This window comes from Eurypyga helias, unplaced genomic scaffold (assembly GCF_000690775.1).
Source record: "Eurypyga helias isolate BGI_N326 unplaced genomic scaffold, ASM69077v1 scaffold36270, whole genome shotgun sequence".
In the NCBI taxonomy this organism is placed as follows: domain Eukaryota; kingdom Metazoa; phylum Chordata; class Aves; order Eurypygiformes; family Eurypygidae; genus Eurypyga; species Eurypyga helias.
Window position 1 is genome coordinate 1 of NW_010225774.1, and position 24,746 is coordinate 24,746.

At 41.2% G+C, this 24,746-nt stretch overlaps 1 protein-coding gene and 1 non-coding gene across 2 annotated transcripts; both read right to left on the reverse strand.

Annotated features, from left to right (window-relative positions):
- Positions 1-225: 225 nt before the first annotated feature.
- On the reverse strand, positions 226-295 carry TRNAG-GCC. Its single transcript has one exon. It is a non-coding gene; the product is annotated as a tRNA-Gly (tRNA).
- Positions 296-5,625: 5,330 nt separating this feature from the next.
- LATS1 (large tumor suppressor kinase 1) lies at positions 5,626-20,958 on the reverse strand. The gene is made up of 7 exons (XM_010150557.1): positions 20,608-20,958; positions 16,525-16,675; positions 13,069-14,594; positions 8,812-9,394; positions 7,633-7,815; positions 7,174-7,280; positions 5,626-6,159 (listed from the first exon to the last, which is right to left on the reverse strand). Exons 1-7 carry the CDS (start codon positions 20,956-20,958, stop codon positions 5,638-5,640), a joined length of 3,423 nt encoding a protein of 1,140 aa, XP_010148859.1. The 3' UTR covers positions 5,626-5,637.
- Positions 20,959-24,746: the final 3,788 nt, after the last annotated feature.

Genomic DNA, 24,746 nt, shown 5'->3' on the forward strand with positions numbered 1-24,746 from the left:
TCCTCCTCCCGCCACCGCCTCCGCCGGCAGTTTGAAGGCAAATCCGGCTGCGTCACTTCCAGCCCGACGAGGCGGAAGCGGTCAACGGCCGCCCCGACGGGTGGACAACAGGTTGGTGTCGGTGTTAGCGTTATTACAGTGTTGAGCTGCCTTTTTTTTTTTTTAATGTTGAAGGAAAAAAAAGTAGGAATAAGGATATGAAAATGTAAAGAAGAATAGCGCACTCGCATTGGCCGGGAACGAACCCGGGCCTCCCGCGTGGCAGGCGAGAATTCTACCACTGAACCACCAATGCTGCCGCGATTGACTCTTCCTGCCTCGGTAACTCGAAGGTGAGGAGGGCTGATTGCGCCTGCGCTACCACAAGTATTCAAACGGTCGCGGCAGGGCGACAAAGCCGGCGGCGGCCAGCGAGTCCCGTCCTATTAAGGGAGAATTCAATTTCTTCCCAGAGGTACAGAAGCCTTGAAATAATAACGGCAGTGGGAAAATGCTTTAGCCATCTTATAACCGAAATTCCTATTAGAAACGGTGCTACGAAAAAGTGATTTCGTGCTAAAGGGTGTTCTGGAGAAGAGAAGGGTCTGCAGGGACCTTACAACACCTTCCAGTACCTGAAGGGGCTACAAGGAAGCTGGGGGGGACTTTTTACAAGGGCCTGTAGTGACAGGACAAGGGGGAATGGGTTTAAATTGAAAGAGGGGAGGTTTAGATTAGATATCAGGAAGAAGTTCTTCCCGGAGAGGGTGGTGAGGCACTGGAACAGGCTGCCCAGAGAAGCTGTGGATGCCCCATCCCTGGACGTCTTCAAGGCCAGGCTGGATGAGGCTTTGAGCAACCTGGTCTAGTGGAAGGTGTCCCTGCCCCTGGCAGGGGGGTTGGAACTACATGGTCTCTAAGCTCCCTTCCAACCCAAACCATTCTACGATTCTATGGTAATATATTTTCTACATCAGCAGTTTGAGATATGGACTTTCTCAAAGACAATTTTTCCTCCTAGCAGACATAAAAGCTGTGATATGCTGTCATACATCAAGAAAAGGAATACCTTAGTGATGCATAACGTATGCATAATAAATAAATAAGATTTAATTATTTTGATGAAAGAGGCAGCAGGGGACGGGGAAAGACCACCAGTAAATTGAGTTCTTGAACATCAAAATAGCCTTTTGAGAAAAAGTTAAACACAACAGTGAAGTACTAGAACTTCTGCTGTTAAACATCTGCAAAACCTCCTGTTAATCAGCTGAGCTGTTGCAGTGTGAAGGGGATGCAGGGCAGAGGGGTGTGGAGAAGGGAGGAAGAATGAATGCATTTGGGCGTATTTAATACATTTCATATTTGATTAGCCAAAAGAACAATTTGGTTTTCACTTCATGTAAAGATTAATTGTATTTTTTATTACCCCAGCAGGCGTTACGCTACAGAAACTGATTCTGGAAAAACAGACAGTTCCTGAAACCCAGGAAAGTAGCTGATAATTCAGTTAGGCTGTTCACAAGTGCTGGAAGTCTCTCTTACTCTGCAGTAACTCCGAAGTCAGCATCAGTGCAACCACCCCCTCACGTCCCCCGGGTCAAACGCGCAGGCTGTGCTAACCGTTCCGTCAGCAGGAGCAAGGAAGCCCCAGCTCATCAACTATGGCAAGGGCACAGACAAGCAGGAAAGCTCCCACGTAAAGGGGACGGATGCTCTGGGGTACCAACTGGGAGAGTCAGCATAACACATGCACGTTCTCTTCATACGAGCATCAGGGGACCCAGAGATTAAAGTCCGAGCCACCACCGTGTAACCCTATAAAACCCAAACATTCACAGCTCACATACGTAGCTGGACTGCAGGTATGTAAAGTCCTGGCCAAAGGGGATGCCCATGTCGTGACAGAGACAAGTACAGAACACTAAGACTGGTGAGTAACTCGCTGTGGTCGCAAGATAATGCAAGGTTGTTCTGTTTACTAGCTAGGCACGCAATAAATAATGTGCTTAAGCAGGATTGTGCGGTGGTCTATGTATTTAATCGGAGGATCCAAAAGAACTGAGAGTCAGAAAGACATTTATAATACAAAAAACACATGATATATACATATGCACACATAAAATATATCTATCCATATCGATAGATATAAATCAGTAAACTTGAACAGTGCCTTTATGAAGAGCATCTTAAGGCATTCAAACATTGTACTACCACACTGACCCAATTTATTACCTTTTTGCTTTGGCTGAAAGCAAACAGATTAAAGGCCTGATCTGAAACACCAAAGACATCTGCAACCGAAGCCTAATAGTATCGTGGGTGGCAGCAGCAGCAGCAGCATTTGAGAACCCACCCACTGCACTGCCTAGTAGCTGAGTAATATTAAAAGGAGCCTAAATAAACCATTCCCACTCACAGCTTTGCAACAGCAGAAGATAACGTCAGTCTCAAAGAGGGTTTTCTAGCCATATATTCTATAGATTCTATTACAAACCGAAGAGAGAGAAGATACAGCAAGAGGGCCTGCCCTAGGATAGAATGCCACTGAGTATCAAATAGTATTTACAGTAGTTATAGGATTATAGAACATTTCATAAATACAATTAATACGTGTACAAGGGCACATAAGAGAGGTTTATTTTCATGCTTTACAAAGCAAAAGTCACCTGAACTAAAACATACTGCAGCTGCTGGTTGGGAGCCTCTCTTCCCAACTGGCCTGTACAAAGCAATCCCCAGCGCAGGTCACCAGTGAAACACCCATGTTGTAAGCAGCAGCTACGAAGAATCTCAATAGACTCTGCATCTACGTATGAAACGTGACGTCTCAAAACACGGGTAAGGCACAGCATGTTGGAGAGTCGTGACAACGTTTACCTATAACTGACTTTCTCGGAAAACTTGGACCGTAACACGCTGCACTTTTGCAAGGAAATATACAACCCTGCAGCGTAGAGGTGGCAAAATTCAAAGGTGGTGTATTATGACTTCTAACACAAGGTGACAGAAGATGACAGGTGCGTCCACCAAAGTCTAAAGATGTGAGCTCTCCTTATGTTTGCTTCAAAACGGTAAAATAGTATTTAATAGTTCAGTACTTGCCCGTGTCCTTAAAAGACTCAATTTCCTTTCATAAAAGCAACTGACTTTGCTCGTACAGAACTGTAGTGCCTTTACAGGACTTTTTCCTTTCTTCTTAATTTTTTCAAACCCATTGGCTAAAGACCAGTTGTAGTGTTAAACAGAATAGTGTAGTACCATGCAGGCAGAGGAGGAATATACTCGGATGAAAAGGTAATTTTAACCGTCAATTTAATGAAGAATTGACATTATTTTCTCTGAACACGTCACAAATGGTAAGGCAGGCTTGATTAATTTACCTTTAACCAGTAATATATTATACTTCACTCCAAGACAAGTAGACCAGTCTTACTGGGATACTTACTACGAAGGAGGACAATCTTTAAAGGTTTATTTACATGGAAACCAATCTTTTTTACATAATATATATAAAATGGAGTAGTTATACACTGCAGCCACTTCATAATATTTAAGCTAAATGAAACTAATCTTAAAAGCTTATCTATTTTAACAGCTGTGGAACAGGCAGACAGCACACGAATTGGATCATTTAGCTAGAAGCCCATTATAGAAAGTGACTAACTGCCTGCTGAAGAAAAGGAACGATTTTTCATCATCATCCTCTAACCGTGATAAGCACTTCAGGGGTGAACTTCCACAAATGTTTTCTCCAGTGACAGAGTACATTTAAGAAGTCTCTACACTGCCAACCGTTTTTAATGCAGTTCAGTCTTTTCTGAGTTACACCAGTATCAATCATTTTTTGGACCACACTGGAAACTGGAAAATTCCCCTCAAATGAACACACAAGAAACCTCCCAACGCGAAATGCCAAGCCATTTCTCCACTGATCTGGTATGTAGGACAGTAGTACCGGCAGGCGCACTGGCACAAACCGAGACACTGAAGCAGAGAAAAGGAACAAATGGCCCAAAGCGCACAAGGGTTTCTCACCAAGCTGGCTTAAGAAAGTAAACTAGTAACTGGCGTTTGCTGCGAGAACAGCCACAAACACCCATTTAACGATGCCTGAAGAGTCACAATGCCAGTACAATGGCACAAATAATAATTTGAGAAAGCAGTAATGCTTACAGGCACGCTATTAGATTATCCGCCGGAATTCAATTCCAAGAAGGAGGAAATGTTTAAAAGACATGAAATACCTTGAGTTTTCTTTAGCACTGTGTTAGCTTCAGGAGAAACTCAATTCTTTCTGCCTCTCACCTGTAATTCCTGGTCTTGTCTCAGGGAAGCTGCTTAGAGGGTTGCCCCCCTCCCTGACCCCAGTAACCTCAGCAGGTTCAGTACCCTCCCACCACAAGACACGAGGGGATGCCTGCTCACCTGCTGCGGGAAATTAGGAACACTGTCACGCAGAAGGCAGCAGACACAGCCATAAGCTCCTAATTCTGTTCTGAATGGGGCTGTGAAAGATGGAGCACTGAACTGCACTGATGACTCAGATGGACTGGTGCATGACATTTCTCCTCACTATCTGCCGTAACGAGGAGGAAAACTGTTAGAGCCAAGTGAAACCAGTCTCCACAACAACAGTCTCAAAAGCCATAATTTTTAATCTTTTCCCATTACTATCTCAAACATATAATAAAGAAACAATTCTAAAATTTATTTTGCAAACTAAAAACTCCAACTAAAGCAGAACTGTACACACTTTACAGTTTGGTTATAGTCAGAAAATTATACTAGATTTCAGAAAGTGTATTTCCCAAAACTCTTTTCCTCTCCTAACTGTAAAAAACTGATGGCAGGAGGCAATCAAGTTGTTGCTGAGTGACCAGTGCTCCTGTTTTGAGAGTATACCAGTCACATGCTACAGCGTTACTAATGTCAAATTCAATTATTATTATTTAATAAAATACTAGTTCTAATGCTTTATCACTTTACAATCGTATTACAGCCAAGACTGACATTTTCTTGTTCCAAAGCTGAGAACTATGCCACTATCACAGCAGCTGGAAACCTTTCACCAGCTAGATGGCTCAGTTTTCCCAACTGTGAATAATTAGCCTAAATACAGTGAGAAGTGAAGGTACAGCAGCCTCTTTTTTTTTTTTTCCCCCCTTCCCTCTTCAGAAATACATCGGAGATCTTTATTAGTGTAAAGTAGATTTCTGTATTTGGTCAATGCAAGGAAAAACTGTCATTAAAAATTCTGGAGCAGAGCTTTGTTTTCCAAAACTATTCAATATATGTACAAATAGATAGCAGGCATCATTTTAGGAGAAACAAAGAAAGTGATCACTATTTCCTATTTTGAGTACTTAGAGTACAGAGAACTGATAATAAAATTCAAGTGATTTTTTTTTCCACCTTACATCAAATCTCTTCTAAATTAAACAATGCTGGAATAAATTAATATTTGTGAAGGATTTCCCTGCATCCTGGGGAAACAAAATGTACAAAAGAACGAGAAGACACAATTTTCTTAGTGTTTTAAAAAAAAGTGTGCATGTATTTATCCTAGCAATCTTCTCTCAATTCTCCTAGGAGAAGAGGCTTTCCAAAAATTGCAGCTGCAAAATAAGTTTATTTCCTTTTTTCATCTTTATTCCTCTACTAAACATAAACTAGGTCACGATTCTGAACCCCTCTACCTGCCCGTTCATCATCATCTTCATCATCGTCATCTGATTGCTGTTCTGAGTTTTGGGAACTACCATACTCATACTCAATGGGCTTTGGATTGTTGTACGGGTAGCCATTGTCATCAAAAAACCTCCGGAATGTGAACTCATAAAAAGCATGTTCAGGATGTTTGCCATTTTTGTACCACCCATTAAGTGTATCGTTTCTGTTCCCTTCCTTATCATCATCACTCCACAATTTATCTGGATCAACCGGATCGAAGTTTGACGTGTCCGTAGGATGAGCAATTTTGGGAATGTAGAAAGCAGACTGCCGCCGCAGATCGCTTGAAAAATCAATCGTTTTAAAAAAGGGATGAGCTTTTATTTCATCTGCACCGTTTTTGCCTAAACGATCTTCTGGCCCTCGGCAGAGTTTAATAATAAGGTCGGAGGCCTCTGGAGTCAATTTAGCTTGAGGTGGAATATGAAGTGCAGTTTGCCAGTTGATAACCTTTAAAGCAAAAAGAGATGTTACTCTATTTACGATTTCATAGAAAGGAAAAAACACAGTGAAGATCAGAACAACAAAACAAACAAGCCAAGCAGCCACAAAGCATTCAAAATGTGTGTTTTCACTCCACAGAAGGAAAACGTTAAGCTGCTCTTTCAGAAAGACATGGAACGTTTTATTTGGCAAGCTGGCAAAGCCCAGGTAAAGTTTATTCACTTTCCAGATCTAAACTGGAGTCTGGCACAGAATACCCCTGCTATAAACTAAAACAAGGTATCATGAAAAATGGTGCCAGGAACCTGAGATTAGGCACATGGTGTACAGTCTTAAAAAGAGGGTAAGGCAAATGAATTTTGATTTATTTGATGAACTGGAAAGATTAACAAGATTTAAAGTTTAAAAAAACCAAACAATGCTGCAATGTATTTAAGCTAACTAATATCTTTCAACTGAATGCAATTTTGCAACAATGGCACCTGCAGAAGATTGCCCTGGTGCTTTCTCTGAAAAGGGTGGGAGCTCAGGAAGGAAGGGACCAGTGGCTCTGAGCTGCCAGTAACCCTGAGCAGCCACAGTCACCTGCTGCTCCTCTACCTCTGCGTGCTGAGGGCCTGCAGATATATCACCGAGGGAAATCCTCTGCAGGTAAGTGGGGATGGAAACCGAGAGGTGGGAACAGAACACCCAGATGCTGGAAGAGGAGAAGAAAAAAAAGTGGAAATAACTGGAAGAGGTACAGGAAGTGAAAGGGAATGGCCGAGACCCGAAATGTGATTTTCAGTTGGCACATTTACTGCATGACCAGCTAAAAGATATGAACACGACCCTTGAAGTACCTTTACAAATTATAGTGCACTGCCACAGTAATGTGAATTTTAAAAACTTGTTGGCCTGTAACATGCTTGAATAGAGCAGCACTCAAAAATCACCTTTGATTCCATTACAAGTTAGAAAGCCTATGTAAATTTCAAGCCTGCTTTTTTCGGTCTGTTAACATGAGACTTTTAAAGTTACCTTCATTTGTGTTTCCAGTGGCGTTTGTGCCAGGAATGGAGGCTGCCCCACTAACATTTCAAAGAGAATAACTCCAACACTCCACCAGTCACACAATTGTGTGTAACCTGAAACGGAGTCAAAACAAGGTAGTCAAAGCCTCAGAAATACAAGATTAAAATTATACTAAGAATAAAAGAGGTTCACAAGAAAATTCTATTTGCTACTTATTTAGGAGACGTGTGGACGAGGTGCTGAAGGACGTGGTTTAGTATTAGCATTATTAGGCTAACTGTTGGACTTAATGATCTTAAAGGTCTTTTCCAACCTATAAGATTCTATGATGCCATGAAGATTTCCATATTGGCCATTTATTTTTTATCAGAATATTACATACTTGGGAAAAGTGTACAAAAGGTAAAGCAAACTTCCTGAACGTCAGTTACTTCGCAGCGAGGCTACAGCAGAAAAACACATTACCCATTCGTAACAAGACTTCCGGCGCAATGTAATTGGGCGTGCCGACAAGAGAATGGGCCAGGCAGCGCTGGTGCTGACGCGCCGCCCTACGCTCCAGTGGCTTCAGCCGATCACCGCATCTGCAGTTTGCCGGGTCACCCCATTCGTTGCTGAAATCCATACTGTCTTGACGTGCATGGTCGCCTAGAATTGAGTGAGAAACATGACCAAATGGAGGGAGATTACTTCAGTTCTTACCTAGTGTGAAATTATCTGTTAACATCTCTTGTTATAAAACAGAATCGGTTTCAATTTCAACACTCAATTTGAGAGCTAAAAAGGTTGTCAACATCAGGATTTTAACTGTTTATGATATAAAAATAAGAACTTTAAATTCACTTTTGACATGACAATGAGTAAGTATTAAGTTTGATCTTTTCTCACGTTTTTCCTTAACATAACCACACTGGGGGTACAGGGCATATGCTGTTCCTGCCCTTATGTAATCAGAAAAAAAAGCCCAATAATTAAAGCAGCAAAAATTAACATCAGATTTTAAATCTTCAACTTCTCTCCAGAAACTGTGTAACAGTCTGGCCTAAGGTACATGACATTTTGATAAAAACAAGTCAAAAGTAATTTTAAAATTGCTTTTGGATGGTATGTTTTTATTTTTGAAAATTAAAAGTAGATTATTACAAAATCTGTGTTTTATCACAGTCAGAACTATGGAAAAAAAGTATCTCATTTAGTCAAGCAGGGTATTTTAAGAGCCGTCTTAAACCTCTTCTGAGAAATCAACAGGTTACACTAGAAGGAAGTACGAGACACTCAGAACTTGGGGCAAGGTTTTCAAGAACAATTACATATAAAACATCAGCCCTACTTTAAAAACAGAGTTAAGGCTGTTGTCTACGTAATTATTGCTACCATAGCAATTATTCTCTGTCCAAACTTCAGGGACAAGCTTACAGCAGCACAGCTCTTTCCTCCTCCCTTAAGGAATCAATGGTCACACTTAAACTCTCCCTAACCAAACGCTGCTTTCTATAATGTGAGTGGCATGCAGACGTGTTGTTAGATGTGTTATTATTCAGAAAGGAAACCGCAGTCATCTGTCTACTCGTTTATTTTTTTAAATTCCTTGCAAAGAATGACAGATGAACAAAATAACAAAGGAAACTTTTCTATTTCTCTTACCACTCTGGTAGTACTTTGAATCGTGGGTCCATCGAAAACCCGTACAGAGCCCGAAGTCAGTCAATTTAATGTGACCATCGCGGTCTATCAAGATATTATCAGGTTTAATATCTCTGTGGATGAAGCCCATTTTATGAACACTTTCAACTGCACAGGTCAGTTCTGCTGTGTAGAACCGTGCCAGGTTTTCTGGAAAGACACCCATTCTAATTAGGAGACTCATCATATCACCTCCTGGAATGTAGTCCATTACAAAGTACAAATTGTCCTTATCTTGGAATGAGTAGTACAGGCGAACAACCCACTCATTATCGGCCTCTGCCAGAATATCCCGCTCGGCTTTAACATGAGCAACTTGATTTCTAAGCAATACGTCTTTCTTCCTCAGAGTTTTTGTTGCATATAAAGCATTGGTATCCACTTTCCTTGCTAGGCAAACTTCTCCAAATGCACCAACTCCCAGGGTTTTAATTTTTACAAACATCGACTTGTCCATTTTAGCTCTTCTCAGACGAATATAATTAGACTCTTTCTGGCACAACATTTTCCTCATTTGATCTCGGGCTTCCGGTGACAATCCAACCTGTGCAGCAAACAGAATGAAATCCAAGGAGTGAACAGTACTCTTAATTTTTGGTGATCTTATCATTACAAGGCTTAGGCAAAGCAAACCCAATACATACAGCATGGGAAATAGCACTTTGGGGGTTTTGTTTTGCCTTTTTGAATTTACACGTTAGGATTCTATGAAAACATACACGAGTGATGCAAAACAAAACGTGACCACTTTGAACAGCAGAACGCACGAGGTGCCATGCACCAGAAGGTTCTTGAGAAGGAAGTATGTTCTCAAGGCCAGAAAGGGTAATTTACAAGCTAGTGATAAAAAACACTGCCAGTAATACTTCTCTGAGTAACAGCGTGCATCAACTGCCTCCCTGAGTCCCTCTGCAGAGCTAAAAGATGTGCCTAGGGGCACTAAGCTGCTGAGGGATAACTGAGGAGCTGCCATGGGAAGGGCATCCGTGCTCTAGAATAGATACAGCAGTCACTAAGCTTCCTGACCATGTCAGTGGAATTTCAGTTGCAGGAGGGAGTACACGCCACTATCACGCTTCCCGCAGTAGCTACGCAAACCAGATCCGCATGGCAGTGTTCCCTACTGTCCACCCCCACCACGCACGTGCCTCTGCCACAAGCCAAGACCTGATCTTCCCTCTTACCACAAAACATCTCTTTCTAACACGACTTCCGTCACACCTTCTCTACCACTCTCCACACCAACTAGTTGAGCAGAGCAATTTCTCTGCAGTGGCTACCTCCACCCCACGGTATCAGTTCTCGGCTCCCATCTGCGCACATATCCCTATCTTCAGTGAACATCCCTGGAGTTCTGCCCAACACCGCTAACATTCTGACAGCTGAAACACTCACAGGGCACACACAACTCATCACCTACAGCATGGAAACCCTTATCTACAAGAACCACATTGAGTGTTCTCATCATATTCCAACCTGGGTTCCTCCTAGCGTGTTTTTGCTGGCTTCAATTCTTTCAATTCCAGTGCCAGCTTTCTTGGCAAATTTCAAGGCCTGGAATCACAATCTCGCTTCTTTTTGCTTTTTATGTGAGCAGAATCTTCAATTTTTTAACATTCTTTTCTCTGTGACACAACCCTCACATGGCTTTAGGTTTGTTCCTTTTTTTTTCGTCAGCATTTTCAAAATCTTTTATGTTCCCTTTTTCACAGCATTTCAATTATTTTATCTACCTACCTGAGCTGAAACCACCATCCTACAACACTGATTTCCAAGTTCTATGTATATTTCCTTATTATTTTTCCTGGGCATTCTGATAATAACATTGAACACGGCCGAACTGAACCCCTGCACACATCATAACGGTTACTTAGGTACTTTTCTAGAAGTTACCAATTTCTTATTCTCACACCTTATTGATTCTTGATACCCAATCTCGCTGCTTCCATCTCCTTAACGCTTTGAATGCTTAAGATACTGTCTGCATAACAGTACTCAGGACCATCATCGGTGTTAGGCAACCGCTAACCTAGGCCTGTATAAACTGCACGTTAATAGATGACTTCCACTTTGCCTAATGTACAACGTCACTTGAAACAAAACACAGTAGGCGTGACTGAGGAAAAAAGGGTAGAGAAAATATCAATTAGATACCATTCAGATTCTTAAACATGCTTTCAGGATACTATGTGTCACCTATTAAAGAACACACTGTTAGAACACAGAAAATTTCTTACAGGCATCATAACAAAAATGGACCCAAAGGAGATGCAATGAGGAAAAGGCATACAAAATGCTTGTCCACCCCAAACTTCACAAGCCATATCAATTCAGTAAGATTTAAATGGGGAAGGCTGTCTCAAATTGGAGACAATCTTTTTGTCGGCATCAGGCAGGCAGTAGCTAGGACTGGGTAGCAGTAGTTTCAGGGCCGGATGTGGGAAATAGGTTCAACTCCCTACTCTGAATCAAGACATTGTCTTTCTCAACACATTCCTGCAGGAACACACAGGAACTCTCTTCCAAGACAGAAACATCAAGTTTTCTGTGAATGAACATGCTTAAGGCACGCTCCAATGCAGAGGGAGGGATTTTTCAAGACTTACAAATGTCAAGAAGGCCTCTGAAGACCTGATTACCCTAAGTAATGAGCTAGTTTCCCTTTGTCCTTCTCATGAAGACCCTAAATATACTTCACTACTGTGAGATTCTTCTCCTACACCCTGATGAAAGAGGTCTGCTGCAGCACAGTACCTCGTTTTCCACCCTGCAGCCTGTAATTCAACATCCCAGCTTTAACTCTAGTATATGTATCATAAATTGCATTTTGTGTAAGAAGAGACATTTACTAGGGTCCTTCAGATGCACAAGAAAAATATTGAGAAAAGTTATATCAGTGCTTTCATACAAGTAACACTTGTGCTCGTGATACTATGGAACACAAAACAGTAGGAAGGGAAAGTGAAGTTTGCAAGTCAACATTAATTGTGATCTTACATAAGAGTACTCAAAAATAGTAAAAATAAATTCATGCTTAATTCTGATGCAGGACTGCATGCAAAGCCCTCTAAAAAGAGATCATGCTATTCTTAATAAATACTGTTGCTCCAAAGTCTTACTTGTCTACACAGGGATGGAGGCTACAGAGTTCAGGAAAGCTTCCCACACCTTAACAGTTTAAATCAGCTGTTAGTAGAAGTGAAAAGGAAAGAGAGAAGACTAAAGATCTAGAAAAAGCTCCAGGAAGAAATCTTGCTAATATTTACATATTCGTGATTACAAACACTTACAAAACACTACAGCTTACAGTAAGAATTTTCAAAGAGTGAGAAAACATGGATTTAAGAAACAGCACTTCAAGAAAGTGGCATAAGCCAAATAAATTCTTTCATAGACTAAATTAAAAGGTACATCATACTAATACATATTTCTTAACAACTGTATTTGAAAATTTGGCATAAGTAATACATGTCAAATTTCCATTTCTGCAAACCTTAATTTCACTACCTCTCATCAGTTTCTCTTTCAGAACAGAAGTATGCATCAGCCCCAGTTTTTACCGTTTTGATTTCATTGAGAACACTGAATTCCCAGAAACAGACCAACTGATGTCACATAGGCCCAAAGTAGTTGACTTTACATGGTCCTGTTGATGTCCTTTTTTTATTATCCCATTCAATTACCTCTTGTTTAAACAGACACCCTTACAACCTGGATACAAACTGCAGAAAAGGTATCCCTGTTTGGGTGACTATGTAAACGCACTAACCAGCCTACCACTTGTCCCTGCTTTGCTACTCGTACCTGCAGTGTTTATTAAAAAAAAAAAAAATTCAAAAACATTAAAATATTGCATATAACTCACTAAATATAACCCATAAGAAAAAGCTATAAGACACGTAGTTAAATCTCAGTTCATTCAACAAGGATTTAGCTTCTGCTGCCTTATCATACACGAGCCAGACGAACCACACGTAGACACACAAAAATCTTACTTAAAAAAACCTGATTTCTAAGACGACAATGAAGCACGTAAATGAAGCAATTAAGATTTTGCCACATTGCAAACACAAAAACCAAAATCAGGCTTCGATACCACAATATACTACAATGTTCTATTTATCTGTACTATTTAAACATTCTACAATTCAGACATACTTCTTAAAATTAATAAAGGAACAGTTCTAGTCACAGATTTATAAAGAAGAAAGAGTTTACCCGCATCATTTCATTCTCTAGTTGTTTTTTGCGATGCAAACGCTGCTGATGTGACTTGAGTATATTCTCCACATGCTGCTCCATGAAGAATTTAAAGGCCTGAGGGGAATAGCTTTGAATTCGAGACTCTCTTCTTTCTTCATCCTTCTTGTTTTTTCTAACAGGAACAGGTGATGTTGTAATTTGTTTCTTTTCTTTATCTGTTGAATCAACACATTCATAATTCTTTTCCATCTCATCCTCCTTGGATAAAATAGGCAGTTCCTCCTTGTTGAGCTTGGGTCCTGTCTCATACAGATTGACAGAGGGATTCTGGTGTAACAAGTGTTTTGGGTAAGGTGGTGGGGGACCCTGGTAATTTGGAGCCTCTGCAACAGGAGGCATAACTGCCATATTTGCAGATGGACTCTCAGAGAAGGGAATGGTCTGAACGGTCTGCACCGGCTGTGGCATCCAGGAAGGGTGAGTGGGCGCTAAGGCCGTCTGTAGCTCTGGTTTTAACACGCGCATGCTTTTGACTGGTTGCTGAATGGGAGCTGGTGTTATAGCTGTCACTGTTGTAGCCGAAGGCTGAGAGCTGCTAGAGTGACTCTGCCTGCTTCCATGATGGTTGTTGAAAGAGTTTGACCGTACGGGAACGTTGGGTTGCCACGCTGGCAAGTCATGCCCACTGCCAGGCGACGACTGCGGCTGCACCGGGGAAGGCTGTGACCAGGACGCAGGTATTCCAGCCACATTTGTATTATAAAGTTCCATGTTGTGGCTATTTCTATTTGGCACCATCATTGCCTGAGGAAGATTCCCATTAGTGTATGCTGAAGGAGGAGCAGATCCTCCTGCCTGCATCTGTAGTGCTGTGGGACTCTGCCTGTTTGCTGGATTCATGGGGTATGGGGGCGGCTGGCGACTCACTGAGCTCCCAGACACCACGTTCTGGTGAACTATGAATTCTGCCTGACAATTGCCGTTCTGCATTCCAGCTCTTCCTGAGGGAAAGCTAAACTTGCTGTTGGCAGAACTCTGCATGATTATTGGTTGCCTGCCAATGGGGACAGCACTCATGCCTCTCTGACCCTGTGTGGAAGAATTTATGGGTGGGGGATTCATCGGTGGAGGTGGATAACCATCCTGCCATGCTCCTGGTGGCACTGGAGAAATACGGGAGATTACATATTCCATGTTCCCAGAGTAACGCTTTGTTTGAGAGTTTGGTTCCCAGGAAGGAGGTGGAGGAGTAGTTCCCCTTGGAGGGGGAGTCTGTCCTCGAGGAGGCGGAGGAGGAGGAGTGACACTGCGTATCTGTGGTAGCGGCGGTGGATTCACTCTTTGTCCATTTGCAGGATGAGGCTGAGCAAATGCTGCAAGGCCAGATCCAGATAACGGCCTTCCTACATCAGGCTGAGAACTGGGGCTTTCCGAGCGATATACTACACCATCTCCCAGGGAAGGGCCATGCCGTTGGGGAACCAAGGACTCCTTCGAACCCTTCCAGCTCTGCTTGCGGTTAATGGATTGCTGTACAGTCCCTGTTTTACAGGAAGAAAACACATCATTTATATTATTAGAAGTTATTTTTATTGGCTGTCTTGAATATTTTATTATTCTGCATTAATTACTAGAAATAGGATGTAAATTCTCCAACACTGCATAATCCACTGCAATTCACATTAAAAATCCTATCTAGGAATACAGAGCATGCTAATGGTAATATGCTCAGCACACAGAGCAAAAAACGCAGTGAAACTGTAGTATCAGAGTTTGTAGAAATCACTTTTCTGAAGATGCATTTTGCTTCAGTTACAGACGCACTCAATTTTTAACTCAAAAACGTGGTAATATGCAAAATCATTAGGCCCACCGTGTATTTTTCATCATGCATACAAGCAACTCTCAGAAGAGGTGTTCAGTACAAACACAAAAAGGCAATAGCATGGAAAAACAAGTTTAGTCGTGTTGCTATTCCTTCCAGTTTAACACTTAAAATAAACAAAGTGTTCTTAAACTAAATTTTATCTGAATACTGTAAAATCAAACAGCCCGCTTACACTCTTGGAAGGTTCATCCAAACTTGCTGTATTCAAATATCACATGCAAGTAATAAGTACTTTCATTTTAAATGTCTTTATGGGCAAGAGTTTGTGTAGAGGCAAGAATTAAAACCATACAAAAGCAAAACTTAAAGCCAAACTCTACAGTATATTTACCTTACAGATGTTATTTTGCACCATACAAACAAAATATGCAAAAAACTGATAGCGCATGCAGTCTCACTGTGCTTTTACGATACCCTGGCTGTCTTCAAGGCCAGGCTGGATGAGGCTTTGAGCAACCTGGTCTAGTGGAAGGTGTCCCTGCCCATGGCAGGGGGGTTGGAACTAGATGGTCTTTAAGGTCCCTTCCAACCCAAACCGTTCTATGATTCTATGACTTGTAAACACATACAGTACTGTAACTGCTGAATGTCGCTGTATCTTCAGGAAAAGAATGTTACTTGCAAAGATAGAGTAATTAACACAATGAAGATGATGGCTAAATGGTGGTATTTAGCTAGCAGCTTCATACAAGCACTTACTAACCCTGCTCCACAGACTAAATGAAATTAACACTGTACTTTAATACCCTCGACTATTAATTTTTCCTCATACCCATGTGGTCAACTGAAAATGTAACTTCTCAGGGCTAGCAGCTCGGCACTCAACTTCAGTTAAATAAAAGTTCAGGTTTTCTGCTGCATTTGAAAGTTACCATTTGTTTAGGTATATGCTACTAAAACCTGGTAAAAAAAGAAGCTTCAAGATGTATTAAAAATATGTTTGCGTGTGTTAAGAGAGCAAGAGTAGCCAATGGGAAAACCCTGGTGTTACTAAAGCTACAGTCTGTCCCCTAACATCTATAAAAACAAAGTATGCCTAAAAAAACCATGCAAACAAAATCTGGAACAAGAAAATTAAGCAGAGAGAGGGATCTCAGAACAGGACATCCTAAAACACAAACACTGTAGCCATATGAGCTATAAATACATATACACACACAAATATAACATATATACATGAAAATACACGTATGTAGCACTACTGTGTGGGAGAATGTGTGAAGAGATACAAAAAAAATTAAAATGTCAGTGCTGCTCACCACTGACTTCCAAATGGCACCTGACACCAAGGAGGGACAAAAAATTACTAAAATGAGATCTACATGCCATTCCTTGTATAAAATACTTACAATCCAAAACTGACGCAGTTATAAAAACAAATACTTAAGAAATTCACATCAAATGCACCTATCTTTTAAGAGAACTACACTCTATATTTTACATACTATTTTTAAAAGAAAGCAAGCTGTCTCAATATCTCCTCTGTTCTTCTGTGTGCCCGTGAAGGGGGAATCTGCTCCTTCGTATTTTTCACAGACAAGAACACACTCGGTGACTTACTCAGTTGCCATGGATACACCTACCTGGTGGTTTCATACCTGCATTTACAGGTCTTGCTGCTGCTGCAACCATCTGTTCCCGACGAGGATCCTGGTAGCTCATTTTACTTATAAATTCAATAGCAGCTTCTATACTACGGTTGTTAGTTTGTCTAAGAGCTTGTATAACCATATCCTAAAAAGTAAGTTATACACAAAATTAAGTTATAAGAAAACGGCAAAAATTAAAAAAAAAACCACCTTCAGTTAGCCAAATACCTGCCAGTAATACTATCAAAGTACATAACCAATTTCTCTCTATTTATTTAAAACTATTTTTAACACGTCTTCTCCACAACACATCCTCCAAAGCACTAATGCAGCCTGGGTCTTCAGGGAAAAAGTTAATTTGCCGAAGCACTGCAGTTTGACGCAAATCGTGTGACCTTGCTGTTTGTGTGAACAGTCAGCTTACATAAGTTATCCTGTGAGGGGTAGTCTAATGTGAAATTCAGAACTTTGGGGGTTGCCCATTTTCCTTCAACCCAGCATGACTTTTGTCCACAAATACTCATTACTTTCTCCCCAAGAATTCTTCCTGATGAAGACATTATTGGCAGAAATTCTATTCTTTTTGTGGCAGATTTAGGTCCTGCATTCTTAGAGATCAAAACACCAGTTTTGACCAGAAGGCCAAGCCCAGCTCTGTCAGTGGAAAATGCATTATGGACCAGTGGTTTTTCCACTGACTTGAATGTGATCAAGGTCAAGCAACAGAGGCAGAATTTCAGAGATAGTTGGGTCAGGCACTACCCTTCCACTTTTATTGAATGGGATTTGTGCAGCTGACTCAGGTCTGAAACAAATCTACAGCATAACTCCCCAGAATTAATCACGCTGTCTTCAGTGATTCGTTATGGCCATACTTTGTCCTATCGAAGCAGTCGTTTCCATTCGCATTATGTTTGAACAGGCTACCTATGTGCGACAGCACTCACCTCCTACTAAAATCAATGGAAAATCAAAGAGGCCTCAGAAGGGAACAAATGCAAACCCACATTTATGCTTTCACCATGCTTGTGTACATTTTTAACCCTACAAACATACAAAATTCCATACAGCCTTCAGAAACAATTATTAAATTCAGTGAACAAAGCAGAACCTTAAAAAAGGATTTTAAAATAAAAAATACATATAAGGTTGTTGCAATGTTTACAGAATAGCTGACGTTGTTGGAAAAAGCAGATACAACTTTTGATCTCCCAGCTCCTTCACAAGACAGTTATGTCTGCAACACTTCTACTAACATAGGCAAGACTATGTTAGCAGAAGTAACACCACTTCTACTAACAGCAGCACCAGTGAGCTATTTCATCGTTGTGCAACCAGAAGGTGAAGCTGTCCAGAGTATTTAGTTTCCAATTTCAATACACTTTTATAGGACACATCATTCATTTCTACCTATTGATTTTTCTTCTTAACCATTTTCAAACCGAAATTTACTGTCTTTTTAGCCAAGTAATTCTACAATATAGAAACCTCAATCTACAAGTTCACATCACCAAGTCATGAAGACACACAGAATCTCCAAGTACAGAGCCAGCAATATTTTAGGAGACGCAATTTAGTTCCCTTTCCACTATCCAGAGGACTTGTGTAAAAACCAAAAGCTCTCTCTCCCCTCTAGCTGAACAACAAAAATATTGGTCATCTATGTGACTAAAAGTATTCAGTGCCTTAGAAAGTATCACCTTACACTGAATATATGAGGACTGAACTGAACTCAATTCCTAATAAGCAAGAGATTTCCTGTAAGCTATTTAGGATTTAAAAAAACCTCCAAACCAAATCATAGTGAATTGCATTCTTCCATAATTACTATACATATGTATTACTACCTATACACACACCTGATACCTGATACTGATAGATGTGTTCAGCTATAACCCTGAATATTGCCTACTACTTGAGGGGTGGGAGGGAATAACCAGAACATTTGTGACATTCAATATATTAAAAAAGTAAAAAATAGATTTGTTATGTTTTCCAACTTCAAGTGGTGGACTGAGTCACCGAGTGATGGTTCCACAATACAGCAAAGAGACAAATCTGTATTGTTACTTTACATACCTTTTCAACACCTTATTTAAATATTAAAAGCTGAGATGAGGAAACCCTGCTTACATAGACAGGTCCATTACCAGAGTAAATTAAAACAAAAATGGACTTGGTACCTAGCAGTTATATTAGTGTCCACTATAGGCATATTAGGTGGGTTTACATCTACAGAAAGCCAGTAATACACCTGAGATCCCAAAATTTAAAAGTTCTGCATGTCACCTGCTAAATCACAGACATGCCTGATGGAAGTCAGAAACGGCCCAGTTCAGCCACTTACAGCTGTCCAACACACCACAGCTAAGAGCCAATCCATAAAACAATCCCAGCTTGAAACACATTCTCTTTGCATTCCTACTTGCTGTCTTGATTAGCCCCCCTGCCCAAGAAACACACTTTTCTATTTCATCTGTACCTGTTCCTGGTGGTGCTCATGGGTCAATGCTATATGGACTATTACGGCAACACGACACATGGCCGTAACAGCTTACGCTGGCACTGTGCCTGAAAAAAGGTCCTGGCAGGCGACCTGGGATTTCTCAGTTGTACCCAAGAACAAAGAGTAGGAGCAAAAGGTTTCAAATACAAAGGACCCAACAAAAATACCAACTTAAGATACCCTTCTAGTTTATTATCCAGCCACATACCATTCTTCAGTTTGCTAAAACAACTGCAGGTTCAATCTGTAAAAATGCATCCGAGAACTGATGTACTCAAAAAAATAACCCACAAACAAACCAACAAACCGAACCTCAGCAAAAACACACAGAGCAGGAGCAAATTATTACAAAATCATTTATCATTATAAAATCCTTCCATTCATACTGAACACACAGCTTGGACTGCGTATTGGAAGAGGCAAATGGAACATGAAACCCCACTGTCAGCACCTGATTCTGGGGCATTGCTGAGGAAAAGCCCACTGATATTTCTGGAGAAGCTCACTCTGGGCAGAGGTAGATCACTCCGTAAACACCAAAACATCACAGCCAGCAGAACTCCTGAGCTGGTCACTACTGCAAGCTGTGCACTCTCGTAAATGCCATCCCTGCTGTGGTATTGTGCCTTTTCCTTTGGAAACATGAGCGAGTTGCTAGCTACTTTTTTTTTTAACCTGCTTTTATACAGAGAAGACACGAAACAGGTATCATTTACTTTGATGTGCAAGTCTCGGTAAAAACACAGGAGCTGTAACTGTGTTCATTTTTCATTCCTGGAAACCTCATTTCAGTCTCCTTTCACTTATTACAATGAATGAACGGAAGTAAGTTTAATCAATAATGAAAAAATATATTGAACAATTATTTTGTTCCCTGTTCTTATAATGAAAGAACAGCAGAATAATAAGTTATGTCCAGGATTTTCAAGAAACTTGACAATTTTTTCTTGAGAGTATATTGCAGAAAAGACATCCCACAACTGGTTTTGTCATGTGCCTTGTTATTTTAGCTGTATCTGACAAAGTGCGTAACGTAAGGACGGTCACATTTTTTTCCTCCACAAAGCTTGAGTTTCCATAAACCACAGATGTAAAAAGATCATTAAAACTCATTTCTGAAGTATTTGGTACTGCCTTTCAATTTAGAACGGCTATATTTTATCAACATACTTTAAACGTTGCTCATATTTTAAATGTGCTCATATTTAAATAAGCACAATCCAAAAGTCCATTGAGTGTCAGCGGCAAAATCCACGTTCTAGAGTCCAGTTCCCTCTCCCTAAAAAGATATAAATAAAACCTACTCCTAACATAAGACAAACTGTACAAGATGCTTAAAGGAAAAAAAAAAAACCACACAACCAAAAGCCAAGCCTCTACAACCTTCTATTCCTCTTCTTCATCCCTTACTATTGCCAGTTTCACTACAAACTCATTAGAAACCTACCAGATTCTGAAGCTATTTTGCTTATCATATGCCATTCAGACTCTCCACGATCAACTCCCCCTCCCACATGCATTAATAGTTTATAGTTAGCAGAACACCAAATCTTGAAAACAAAATATTTCACCTCATCAAAGCCAGCAGCTTGTAAGTCTTGCAGCATCTGTCGATTAACTTCCGATGTTCCTTTGACAGCAGAGGTGGTTTCGTTTGCAAAAGGCAGAAGTGAGTTTCTTATCTCCTGCAACACTTTATGATATGTTACAAATTTGGGAGGATTTCGGCCTTGCCTAGGATCTTCAGGTAACATTTTGCCCATGCTGTGATCAGCTTTAGCAGCATCTGAGGGTTTAGGTAAATTCCTGAGGCTCTCTCGTATTTCCTGTAGCATCTGCTGGCTGCTGCCAGTATAGTTACTGGCAGGAAAAGTCTTAGGCCTCATTTGTCTATAACCTTCTGGCTTCTCACTTCTCTTCATGAAAACATATATATATGCAGCCTCCACCAAGGACTCGCGCACACCAAAATCCAAGGAAGACTGGCTGGCAGTTTCAGAACTTGGGAAAGCAGCAGGCTCTTCACTGCAAACCCGGGGTTGGTTCCCGTAGCGCTGGAGTTTGTCACAATCCAACGCAGCTGTCCTGCTGACAAAACAACAACAAAGAAAATCACATTATACGTACAGCAGTGAAAGAGTTCAGAGTGTAGCACTGTTGGCAGTGAAACGTTCACATGCAGAACTGCCTTCAGAGTTATTAAAAGCATGCTAAGCAACTTCTTCAGCCAGTTTTTACTCAACCTAAATTGCAAACTGTGTTGGGCTTCTAATAGCCCATCAACAAAAAGAAGTTTCCAGTCAGTCCTGAACTGCAAAGGACATGGACATGTAAAGAGGAACTCAGCGTGGTGGAGAAAGGTTTCAAGAGCAGGTATGAACTGCTGTGTGTGCTACCCCATCACCACTTCCCTGCCTTCCCTCTCTGCTGGGTGCCGTCTCCGCTCATCACCCACTTTCTCTCCACCAGCACTTTCATATCTGAAGGTGCCGACTCTATCACCCAGTTAGCCAGGAGGTGGACCAAATACCCCGGCTCTTCAACACCTCCGACATCAAGCTCCACAAACAGGTGGAAGTCAGGAGTACAAAGTACACCAGTCAGAGTGTATACCTGCCATGACTTTACCCATCCTTTCACAGTCACGTACATAAAAAGTAAACACTTTCCTAGCTCGCTGCACGCAAGCTTATGGTTTCTCGTACCATCTGCCATTTAAACCTGTTTAAGGGTTCGGTTTTCTATGTCACAGTCTCTTAGCTCGAGTCTCCTTAAACCAATCTTTGTCAGTAGTTAAGTATTTTTAAAATTTATTTTACATAAGAGAAGATGGGGGATGGGGGAGGGGAAGAAAACAAAGAAAATTTAATCAAATTTTTTTTACTGTAAAGTTGTTTAACAGCTCAAGCACCAAATCTACTGGGAGCATAGCTGTGACATCTGGTAAGGGAAACACAACTTTCTGTCAAAATCAAACTAATAACGTTTGCATTTTGAAGGTGCTGACTCATCAGGGAAAGAACCCTGTGTCTGCAGAGACCTCTGCATCTGTGCTGCGCGCTGGTCAGTACTTAACAGCCCAACTGGCATGGCACAGGACAGAGCAACGAAGGTGAAACACCGAAGGAGTTACAGAGCATCTGCTTCTGTAGAGCATCATGACGTAAAACTTTCGCAGTCTCTACTGCTCCACAGGGGAAGATCAGGTACTAAGACAGGGGAAGACACAAAAATTACGTATTTTAGCACTGTCTTTTCTTCACAGGCAACTGGAACGGTACAGCTCAACTCACGCTGTTCCAGTACTATAATGCAGTGTCTAACGGCAGCAACACCGAAATTTTCTTGCTTGTTTCTCAGTGTGTTAAAAATTTATATCCCTAGTTTTCTGAAGGATTATTTTTGTGGATTCAGCTGTCTGCAAGCATCTTTCGACTCTTAAAGAAGTAGTGTGTAGATTGTTTCTCGTATTAGACATGAATTAAGTAGGTGTCCGAGTCGTAGACAGAAGTTGATCGTTCTTCACCCAGGCTTCACTTCTACAGTATTTGCACCATCATAAACCAATTAATGATTCAGTGATTGAGGAAGAATATGACAAGAAGGTAACAGGAAAAAGAACCCCCTAATACAAAGGCAAATCATATGAATTACATACACATGCTACTCACATATGAATAAAACCTGAAAGCTTGATTAATACATAAAAAAGGACTGTGAAAAGAAACACAAGGGACACTCAATCCCATTTTCCTTGGGGAACCACTTAAGAAATGCTATAATTTCTCTAATAGAACTATCTAAATCTTAGGTGCTGTAACTGCACCCACAAGCTTTCTTTGCCCTGCAATGGGTTTGAAGTCATATATAAACCTCATTTAGTTGTTATACTAAAGCTTTTTCCTGCAGTCTGAGAGCACACAATTCTTCAGTGCCCATTAAATAAGAAAAGATCATCAGACTTTTAAGCAAATTGTAATAATAAACAAAGAAATTTTGCTCAAAATATTAAGAAATTGAGATTCAGCAAAAAGTACACCATGAGAGCAATTAAAATTAATTTAATTTTTTCCACTTTCAAAATAATTTTCAAAACATGCCACATGTAAGACCACACTGAAAATACTTTTTGAAAAACGCTTTTTCCAAAGAAAAAGGACTAACTATATTTAGACCATTTTCCTAGAATTTAGTTTTGCAACGGACGTTCCTTTTCTTTCCAAGAGACCTGCTCCAAACAACACACGTGCTGGGACACCCAAGTGCGAGGATATACGCTAGTAACACTTGAGAGAACCCCCACCTCCAGAAAAGCGAAGCCTCAAGCATAAACTCAACCTGAAACGTAAGACTAAATATCTTGGAGGTTTAGTAGTCTAGATGACTTGTTCAAATTCCATCAAAATTGGAAGTAATGACTAGTTTGCCATTGGCAGGGTAACTTAAGACAAAAGAGTTGGTATTGATCTTGTGTCACACAAATACCAATGACAGAAAAAGAAATGTCCATACACAAGTTATCCCTTCTAACAAGTCCCAAAGGCCTGGAATTCAGGGAAAAACAGTTGGTTTGCAGTTCTGTATTTTGACATAATTTCATCTGGTATTTCAATATTCACTTTATGGTTACACCAGGGGTAGCCAATATCAAGAAACGTAACGCCCCTCAGAGAAACCAAAGTCAAATTAACAGGACACTTAAACCATCAATCAGGAGACCTAGAGTCCACCACTTGAAGGGGTGGAACCAAAACAGCCTGCACTCACATTTCTTCAGGTACAAAACTAAGAACCGTGTTTCTTTCCGAAGTGCTGTGAGAACTGTGAGACCAGGGATGCTACAGTGTTTGACAACTATTATTTTGCTGGCAACTGCAGTGTAACAGGATATGGACCAAGTCTTGTAAAATAAAGCTGCGCTTCCACGTGAGTTTTGAGCAGAAGCAGAGCTTTACCAGCATAAGCCAGCCAGTCCACTGACCTCCCACCACTTACTAGCACCAGCAGAATTGTTTGTGAGGCCACACAGAGCGAATAGAGAGGAGGAATGTTCCCAGATAAACAGTAACTGGTTTTCTGGTGGGTTGTTTCTTTTGGCAGCGTTGGGCAACAGCGGTTTGATGTGCGTGTGAAACTACAGTCTTAATTGCTCAGAAACCCATCTAAATTGGTCCTCCCGTGTAATTAAGTACAGGAAAGTGAGTACTACCACTGACAACAGTTCACCTCGCTTTACGCTGAAAGCTCAAAATTCAGAAGTCGCAGACATCTGCGCACGTTTGAAAGCGAGAAAGTTTTGAGCGCTCAGGTCAAAATGGGTCTGGTTCAAACCAGCCAAAGGCAGCTGTTCTTCAGGTAGCACGTCACCGAGCCATAAAACAACTGGCCAGAAGATGCATTTCCGACGCCGAAAGTTTCCATAGGATTAGGAGAAACCCGGTCTCTGAAAGCAGTCAATAAACACAGCTACAGACGGCAGGGAGGACGGAGCTGGAAACGACGGGAGGCCAGCCGAACACCGGGGACACCGCGCATTCCCCCTGCGCTGCTCTCCCCTCCGACAGCGCACGGCTCTTCCCAAGCACAAGCGCATTCCCAGCTGCTCCCGACGGCAGCCAGAGCTGCTCCGAGGGCACGGAGGGGCGATCATCACGGCTGCCCGCAGGACAGCCCCCAGGGCCAGCGCGTGAGCTGCGCCGGCACAAGCGGG